Below are 10383 nucleotides of genomic sequence, written 5' to 3'. Positions count from 1 at the left end.
ATATATGTATACTATATATATCATATTTATTTAAAGCAATGAATTCACGACAGAATTATTAATTACAGGAAAGAAAAGCATTTTGAATGATGGTACACATTCTTGCACAACAAAACAACGAAAGGAGTGCAGGAAAATTTTTCTGAGAACTTCAGAGTTTTCCTGGGCAGTGACGGGTTGGTCAGCTATTATATGTATATATATATATTTATATATACACACAAACATTAAGCTACAAATTTCATCTGGTAACTAGCACTTATCAGTTATAATTCCCCTTCGGTATTATTTCCAATAAAACTGTCACGGTATGTATTAAATTAAATTTGTAACTTAATATTTCTGTATATAAACTGTCACGGTGATATGATAAATATTTATATACATACATATATATATATACGTATGTATGTATGTATGTATGTATGTATGTATGTATGTATGTATGTATGTATATACGTATACTTATAAGTATATGTATATATACACATTTATATATTTATATATATACATATATATAATATATAGTGTGTGTGCGTGCGTGTGTAAAGAAAGGATAATTTGAATTATCACTCACAAATCGACTCACCAGTAGTAATTTAAAAAGGGCATTTTCTTTAAGAACTACCCTGGGAGAAACTGCATTTGACAAAAAGACAGAAGTAGTCGATGAAAAATAAGAACGAGAATTATCTGTCGCCTGCAGGGTAGTGACTTCCACACAACTTTTTTCTTCTTCCTCTTGTCCAGATCTGCCCTCTGGACGTTCAATTTTGAGATGATTTACCAAAATTAACGTCCTGAAGCAGAACCCGAAGAAATAGAAATACAAATAACAAGTAATAGTTGCGTGATCATGTTTGTATGAGTGTCAGTGTTTTTGTACACAAACAAAGACGCAATATGTGCATATATATATATATATATATATATATATATATATATATATATATATATATATATATATATATATATGTATGTGTGTGTGTGTGTATGCGCGTGTGATGTGTGTATGTATGTGTAGAGCGATGTGTCTTTGTTTTCTTGCACAAAAGCTCTAACACCCATACACACAAACACACACACACACATATATACATATTATACTCTTACAGATATACGCAACATATTCATACTGACATTTATCTCCTTTTGAAAGGCGCAATGAAGTAAGGTCCGTTGGTGACGTCACGTCTCCCATAACAGCTGATCGCTCCACGAGACCAATTGTGGATACGTACTTACGCCCCTGTTTAAATCTCATGAAATCTCTTCTAAATTTGTACGGGTTTATGGGATGGATTACGGTTTCTCTTTTTATATTGATAAGGTTCACGTTATCAAATCTTTGCTGCAGCTACGAAGAATAAGTCCGGCTTTGTAGCTGGAAGTGTTCTCTCTCTCTCTCTCTCTCTCTCTCTCTCTCTCTCTCTCTCTCTCTCTCTCTCTCTCTCTCACACACACATTGTCTTTTATAAGGAATTCGCATCTAATTATAACAGTCTCAGTACCTGTAAAAGTAATTAATTACTTAATTGCTAAAAACCAGTCTTCACTCTCAAAGCACAACTGTAGTTGATAATTAGATGAAATATTGCGTCTCATAATTCTTGTATGCTCTCTAAAGTGAGGAGACATTTGTGATGAATAGACAGTCAGGCAAACAAATGAATTGTTTCATCTCATTTCCTGTCTGCCTGACGTGCCTCTTATTCTAGAGAACGTGCAAAACTCATGAGGCGAAACATTCTATTTAATTATTATCTATAGTTGTGGTTTAGGTTTGGAGTAAATTACTGATTTTTTTAGAATAATCAGTTTGTTAACTATTTAGAAGAAAAAGGGGCATTTTATTGGGAAATCCCGTGCCATTTTGAAACTTGAGAATTTATAAGCTTAGAGTCGGTAAACTGATCTCTTATGGATATATCCAATCCATCAGTTCTTTAGTGTTGTTATCTGGACATTCTGTAGAGATGCAAAAAGCATCACAACACCAAAAAAGTTTTGTTCGTTCATGAATGTATCTCCTAATGTACATGTGTATATAAAACTCATGAAAAAAAAAGTTCTGATATCTGTTAGGCATCTGGTTTTCATTCTGTTTACCAGAAAGGTGGATTCAGCGAAAAACCTGTCAGAATTCATTGCTGGAACATAAGCGACCTTTTGAAAAATTTGTACAGCCTCGCACCCTCTCCACACTGCACAAAACTTCACCATCAGCCTGTCTACTTATTACTCACATATTCTGTCTAAAAATTTGATTTGATGCTACTTTGAAGGCCAAACACTGAGGCACTTTCAGTCATTCGGTGCGTAAGGTGAAAAGAAGCTGTAGTGGTTTGACAGCAAGATGGAAGAAAGGAAGTGAGAACAGAGGTAATCAAGAGGTTGAAAAGTTGGTGCAGTTACGGGCCGAAGGGGCGCTGCAAACAACCTTTAGTAAGCTTTACTGTTCACCACGTGAGGAACACTGACGGCACTACTTCCCCGCGAGGAATATAAAAAGTTTTTTTTCATAACTATTGTCAGTCTGGGCCAGATACCTTGTAATGCACACCTTCATCAACAGCTCGTCTCGTCTCTGTTGAGGCATATATTCTCCTGAATTATGAAATAATATAGATTTTTATTTGTACAGCTAGAACGGTAAAACGCCTGGCATATAATGGCTTTAAAATTACTATTCCCTTTCAAGGCTGTTCCAAAGAAGCAAGAATTGGAGATATAGATCGAGGAACTTCATTCAGAAGAAATTTGGCAATCTGGCTTCCTCTCTTAGCACTTCCTTGAGTACTCCGCTGATAACTCTTGGTTATTCATACCAGTGGATCTTTCCTCTCTTTCAGTCTGGTTTACGTAAGTGGGCCCTCCCTCAGCAATCAACCAACAACCTTATTTCGCCAGTTATTCGAAATCGCGTTGATAAATTCGTACTTTTACGTCTCAGTGACAGTATCTCAGTAACTTGGTAAGTTAATGTTTCGAATCGCAAAGTAACTTCCTTAGTAGAAGTAGGAGCCGAATACTAGCCAGGTAAACATCATAGTTCAAATGCTCTTCCTATTTTTAGCTGAACACTTCAAAAAAATACTTCGCAGAAATCTTAATTTGATCCATTTTTTTATTGTATTTTTGTTATTCTTCAGTAATGACGCTAAGAATTCTTGACCTCTTACTGTCCTTGACGAATTTCTTATCCGTGTATGTAAACGAATGGCATCGCTTCTGAATTCACGCTCAACATAATACGTGCCATTCTATTGCCTCCAACGTCCTCAAAGGCGAAAAATCCTTTGCTTTTAAGCGTAACAATTCCACCATCATGCTCTTCCGTCACAATCTAGAACCTCATCACGCAATCTCCCCCTCTCCACGAACATTTTCTTTCTCTTCCTCTTCTTCTTCTTCTTCTTCTCCCTTTTTTACACAGAATATCAAACGGCAAAACGTGTGGTCTGATCTCTTCGCAATCCGGAGAGAGTTTTGTTTTATGAAAAGTAATGACCCTACCCCGGATGCTCAGACGGCACCATAAAAGCTAGGACAAAGACACGTTCACTCACATACATACATACGTACTTACACACACGCACAAAAAATATGTGCCCTGTGCGTGTGCGAGTTTGTATGTGTGTGAGGAAGAAAGATACAGAGATCCGGGATGATTTCAATTTATGCTCTCTCTCTCTCTCTCTCTCTCTCTCTCTCTCTCTCTCTCTCTCTCTCTCTCTCTCTCTGTCTACTGTTTGGTGTAGAATTACAGGTCGTGAATTTGGTCCTTTGCTGTTAATCTTTAATTAATGAATAAAATCAAATGGTGCACAGAAAACCAAGATGACTGAGCGTTCCATAACATCTTCACCATGTACACTTAAACACACACTCGTGCATGCGAACAAACAGCGATGACTCGGAATGAATTTAGGATTCCCCGCGTTAGCCTTTTTAAAATTCCCGTAAAGCCGCCTTAATGGCCGAGAACATTGTAATTACACTCCATTATGAATCTTCAATATAAAAGCCATAGAGATTAAAGGAGACAGATGCAGCTTCAAGTTCCGGGAGTAAAAAAGAAGATGATGATCATTAGTACGAAGAGGCCCCTGACTAAGTTCATAATATTGATAATAATAACTTTGCTAGACTGTGTTGACAAAGTTGATAAGAGAAATCTTGCGGAATTAGAGTGAATAATGTTATACCCAACTTTAGCTAAGTTAGAGGGTGTTATAAAGTTGATGATGGAAATAATATGAAATTTTTATTAATAAGAATTTTCTTTGCCGTCTAAAATGACGGCGGTTTGAGATCCAAAGGACATTACGCACCGTCTCGAAGCTCGGACCAAGATACACTCGCCCTTGATTAACAGAGTGTAATCTATTAATCTTGACAATCACCCTGCATACTTATCTAGGGGCCATTGGTGAGAGGCTAGCCCTGGGTTGGACGACGGCAAATCTAAGCGTGGAGTTTAATGGTTATGGAGTATCGGTGCTGCACACAGACTGTCATCAAATTTGTCAGTATAGAAATTATATAAAAAAAAAAGATGATTAATATTTTTAAATGTAATGATAGAGTAAATAGCAACAACGTTCACAGTGTTAATTGACAATAAAAATAATGAATATATCAATACGATAAGATTAAGATTTTATTCAAGTAATTTGATATGGTCTTGTTATTGTTGAGCGAGTCCATAAAAGTAAAGGTTTGACAAATTGCAGTCCTGAAGGATTTCATGTACTTGTCTGTTTGTGTGGGCATGTATGCTTTTCGTACATATGTGTTGATGATATTAGTAAGCGCCTGTGTGTGTGGATGTTTGTATTTCTTGTTTATTTTATATTCATCTACGTATTTAGACGCGCATTCATAAATTAGGAGGTCCCTCTTGGAGACAATACAGCGAAATATCAAAGCCAGTATTCTCCCAAAAGAAAGAGACTTAAAGTACATTGAAAGCATAACTAATGAGTTACCCCCGTCCCTGACCTCAGTTTCGTCTCTCCTCTACGCAGATCACACAAAAGCAGACGACTGCAAGCCCTCGAAGGCCCACGCCAGCGGCAGGGGAAGCGGAAGCAGCGGCGGCAGCAGCAGCAAAAAGTCAAGAAAGCACAAAAGTCGGCAGCAGGAGCTGGAGGAACAGCAGAAGGAGGAGCTCCTGCAACAGCAAGCTTTAATGAAGCAAGTCCAGCAGGATTTCGCCACTTTGCAGGAGGCCGTCCTCGGAGACGATAACCCGAGCATCATGGACGGTGGAGGGGGAAGTGGCCAGCAGCTCCCCGAGGAAAACGCCACCAAAGAAAAGGGGAAGAGAAGCAGAAGGAGGAAGAAAAGTAAGCAAAGGCCTTCCAAGTGAGTTTATTGCTCTCTCTCTCTCTCTCTCTCTCTCTCTGATGATGAGTTTAATGGCATTGGTTTTTTCTGTAGGATTTTTTAGTGGGTTTTTCATATTTTGGCATTTTTTCGTCATAATAAGTGATGAAAGTCTTCAGACTCTCTCTCTCTCTCTCTCTCTCTCTCTCTCTCTCTCTCTCTCTCTCTCTCTCTCTCTCTCTCTCTCTCTCGATGAATTTAGTTGCATTGCTTTTCATTTTTCCTGTAGGATTTTTTAGTGGGTTTATATTTTGGTATATTTTTCTCATAAGTCATGAAAATCTTCAGAAGCATATAAGAAAGGGTTCATAAGCAGCAAGGTAAAATCTCTCTCTCTCTCTCTCTCTCTCTCTCTCTCTCTCTCTCTCTCTCTCTCTCTCCAGATTATCATATAAATGTTTTAGTGTTTTTATCATGTTCTGACATTTGTTTTTGCTCATGAAGATAAGTCTCTCTCTCTCTCTCTCTCTCTCTCTCTCTCTCTCTCTCTCTCTCTCTCTCTCTCTCTCTCTCACACATTGTGCACATATGTAGGAGTGCGTCAAGGAACTGTGGCTTCGTGTACATTATATTAATGCAATCGTTTTACTTTTCAGAATGCGAGAAAAGCCGCAAACGAAGAAGAAAAGACCAGAAGACCAGAAAGGATAACGCATGATTTTTCACCCGTGAATGTGAATGACGATGTAAGTCGAGAAGCAAAGCAAAAAGAGGAAAGAAGAGAAATATGGGAGGAGGGGGAAGAAGAAGAAGAAGAAGAAGAAGAAGAAGAAGACTGTGAATGAGGATTAGAAGACAGGAATGAAAACTGTGGAACAAAAGAAGGAAATGTTCGGAAAGGAAGTCCATTGAGTAACAAAGATCAGTGTTCAAGGAAGAAAAAGAAGAAATGGTTCAAAAGAAAACGGAGAATAGTTATCAAATTTATCTTCTCATTTTTCGATGTGTGGAAATATTGTACTGCATTATTTAGTCATTTTTTATGTTTTCAAGTGCCATGAGCAAATGCGAACAGGTAACAGGAAGATTTTGATGTGTCTACAAGTGACCAGGTCAATGATGCCAGATACCGCGTTCAAGTAAGTTAGTAAATATTGATGTGGTTTTACACATAGCTTCGTGTATTTTTATGTATTTACAAATGCTTGAGAAATCTGATTTGTTCTCAAGTAACGACAAATTCCAAGATGGTAGAAAAGAAGTGGATTTTATCGTAATAGAGTAGTCAAGTCTTAAATATTTGCAAAGTGGATTTTAAATGTTCTCAGTAAAATATCAGATGAAGATGGTTTCACAAACAAATCTATTTTCTGTTTTTGTCAGACGCTAATTTGATTACGATGGCTTCTGTCAACCGTGGCAAATTCCATTATTCGATTAGCCTTAATGTTGCATTCTCTACACAAAAATTTAAGAAAAACAAAGGTTCATGAATACTATTGGAAACTGATGGTTTTGTAATGGTTCAACTCATGTGGGCAATAAATGACGTTGAATTTTATTAACTTGGAGATCAATCAAATGAAGTTACTCTTTGGTTGCTTTGTAAAATCTCTCAGGTCTAGAATACTGGAAGTTTAAATCAGTTTGAAAATAGTTGAGTTCACTCAGATGGCTTTAGCAGCAGCTCAGTAAAGTGTGGTTATTGTCACCGAAGTTCACGATAGATGGATCCCAAAAGTGGATGACGTGTGTTTAGCTTCTGGTATTACGATTTACTTCGAGTTGACATTCTGAACGCGCTTATAATTTAAACCTGTTGGATTTCCGGTAAGTTAAAGTATAAAAGTGTATTCACATGACCTTCACAAAGTAAATCTTAATATGAAAAGTTTAAACCCTAATATATGAAGCTTTGTACACGTAATCTACTTCTGGGTGAGTTTGCCTAAGTAGATTCTGATAAATTCAGGAAATGTCTGATCAACTGGTGAAGGTCTGCAGACGCGCGAAGGATAGGAATACCTGAAAATGGAAGTTTCGTAAAGACAAAAGTCATTACCAGTATTTTAATAAATTTTAAATTTCAAATAGAGTGAGAAAAATATGGACCCCGTCGATATGTGAAAGAATTCCACGGCCTTTCCAAACACGGGATTGAGATCTGAGTATGGAAATAGATAGTGGTGTTTGTTCAAAGAAGTAAGTATAACTTCAGTTGTGTGAGCTCTGATGAGCCTGTAAATACAGCCTGTGTACACGTAATAGTGAATCATCAACGTTCAGCTTCTGTGACTCTCTTTATTTAGTATACAATGTACCTAATGTGTTAGAATTAAAGATGCACTAGAGTGTTCTATCTTGTGCCATGCCAAAACTTGAGCACTATATTAAGGAAGAATCTTCACTGAAGTTTTCCCCGTGTTACTGTTGGTTACCCGTGACTATTAAATAATGCATTTATTAGATTAAAGGAAGGCAGTAATAGTAATAAGCAAGATACGAGCAAGTATTTCCATTGGTATAGAAAATAAGATTAGGTGCATAGCGAAATATTATGATCTAGTATAATATTATCCGGATAAACACTGCTAGTATCATTATCATTATTGATACCAATTCTTGTTTACAGTGTTTCTCCATTTCCTGCACTTCGGAATGATTTCTTTAAACGAAAAAGTCTTCTTAAAATGAATCACTGCTTTAATAGTCCCTGAAAGACACGAGCACCCTTATATTTTAACGTAATCTCAAGTGCAGGAGGGAGGAGAAGAAAGATTACAGCTAAGAACGAATGAATGAGATCTGTTATGGTTAGGTTCAGTTTCCTCTCAAACAACAAAAGTAATGTTTTTTTCCACTTCAAATCGTAATTAACAGTTTTTAACACTTGTCAAGAATTGTTTTAAGACTTTCCAAGATTTGTCAAGAATTTGCCAGGAATTGTTTCAAGACTTGTCAAGAATTATATGGAGAGAACAATGGTTGTGAAGTTTTCGTCAGTGCTCACCTTCTCACTCTCCTGCAGAAGCATTATGAATTAGGGGTAATAAAAAGAAGTAAATATACTGTATGATTAAATAACAGAGCAAATGGCAGTCGGTTTTAGAAGAAGAAGAAGAGTTAAGTCTAGAGAACATAAAACGATAGAGAAGGACGGACTTTTCCTCCATTGCCAATCCTCTTTTCTTTTAACACGACGCCCACGCATTTCCACCCAACTGAAAGCTTTCTTTTCCTCGAGGAAAATCTTCCATGTTATGCCAGTCACCGATGAATTCAGCATTAAGGGAACCTGGCAGTCTAGCGGAGAAGAGGACAGTGAAAACAAAGATAAGAACGACTTCTCTGAGGAAAGGAATAGGTGCAAAGTAGTGGCTAAAAGAAATCGCGATAGGAAGTGGTACTCAAATGGTTTCGGAAAGTTTTACAGTGATTGACAAGCAACCCATAAGAAGAAATATATATATATATATATATATATATATATATATATATATATATATATATATATATATATATATATATATATATATATATATATATATATATATATATATATATATATATATATATATATATATATAAGAATCGAGCAGAGGCGCGCTGTTGTTTTCAGATCGTCTCCCAACTCTCATATTCCCGAATCAATGATTTTCCTGTGATACATTTCCATGTGTAGTTTGGAATAAACAAAAAAGCAAAAAAAAAAAAATAATAATAATAAATAAATAAAAGGAGATGAGGATCTTTGCAAAGAAGCAGTTATCTTCTCTTCCGTAATTCATAATTGATTCTTAATAATAAGATATAATAATATTTAGAATGAGTTTATGTTAATGTGGATTATATTAATATCATTATTTACTACTATAACTATTTATGATAAGGATGATGATAATGATAACAACGACACACAACACACACACACAAAGCTGTTATAATCGAGGATAAGGGTTTATGTCCTTTATCGTTACCATGATTAAAACATTGACCGTTCCACTACTCTACATTCCCTACGTCCGGTTTCTCTCTCTCTCTCTCTCTCTCTCTCTCTCTCTCTCTCTCTCTCTCTCTCTGCCCTTTACCGTACGGACGTTCACTCTCTCATTTATCACGACCCGTTTCCGGTTGTTAGAGATTTGGCACTAATTAATACAGCGTGTTGAGTCGCCCATCCCTGTCCTACGGTTTCTTTGTGAGAGAATAGCTGTTCCTTACCGTTTCACTTTTTAGGGACTGACGAAAAGGCTGATTATTTAACAGACAAGACAAACGTCAACGAAATTGAAAGCTCTCTCTCTCTCTCTCTCTCTCTCTCTCTCTCTCTCTCTCTCTCTCTCTCTCTCTCTCTCTCTCTCTCTCTCTCTCTCCACCGCGACAGAAGGTTAATCAATATAATAACGTGATGAATAATGTATGATACAAGGGAAGAAACAAATTAATATTATAGTAAACCATGTAGGAAGTTGTATTAATTATTTATGCGAACCTTTATTTTTTATTTTCTTTTGCACTAAACTAAGCTACGTGTATTTAGTACCTGGGTTTTGTAATTATAAATGCCTTTTAGTAGTGTACTTGTGAATTTATTATATAGGAGGGCGGTTTGCTAAAGGCGCCTTTTATTTATCTGGGCGCGCGCGCGTTTTCACGACTGCGAAATCTTGGCGCAGCCGAGGAACCCCGCCCAGACGAGCGTCTCAGGCACAACCCCGGAACAGTATTATCCTTAAGTGCTTCAGTTGTCGCCGCAATGCTTCTCTTTTTGATTAGGAGTGCTGCCAGAAGAAACATGACTCGTTGTATACTTTAGCTTTGTACCCTCGATTTGTTGTTAAAAGTTAAGATATGACTTCCCTCCGAAGCAGGAGATGAAGTTGTATATTTATTGGCGTGAAGATTTCCTTAACCACGTATTTAATCGCAAGAAATAGTTTATATATATATTCATCAGTTACTCTAATCACTTGAATCCTACTAGTCAAGGAATATGGAAGGAATCACATGGACGCGTCGTCATCAGAGGAACAGAGGAAATGCCAAAATACC

The 10383-nt window shown here is 36.8% G+C and overlaps 1 protein-coding gene across 9 annotated transcripts in view; it reads left to right on the top strand.

Moving 5' to 3' along the window:
* Positions 1-6101, top strand: part of LOC136839550 (follistatin) — a 323829-nt gene extending 317728 nt beyond the window's left edge. For 5 of the 9 annotated variants that reach the window (XM_067105784.1, XM_067105783.1, XM_067105782.1 and 2 more), the window contains 2 exons: positions 5031-5370; positions 5988-6101. In XM_067105784.1, the coding sequence (XP_066961885.1) occupies positions 5031-5370; positions 5988-6042 (395 nt within the window). In that variant the 3' untranslated portion in view covers positions 6043-6101. The remainder of the gene's footprint in view (positions 1-5030; positions 5371-5987) is intronic. The other 4 variants (XM_067105788.1, XM_067105787.1, XM_067105790.1 and 1 more) reach the window with 1 other exon arrangement.
* Positions 6102-10383: the final 4282 nt, after the last annotated feature.

Source organism: Macrobrachium rosenbergii, chromosome 6 (genome assembly GCF_040412425.1).
Source record: "Macrobrachium rosenbergii isolate ZJJX-2024 chromosome 6, ASM4041242v1, whole genome shotgun sequence".
Lineage (NCBI taxonomy): Eukaryota > Metazoa > Arthropoda > Malacostraca > Decapoda > Palaemonidae > Macrobrachium > Macrobrachium rosenbergii.
This window is presented reverse-complemented; position numbering and strand designations above follow the sequence as displayed.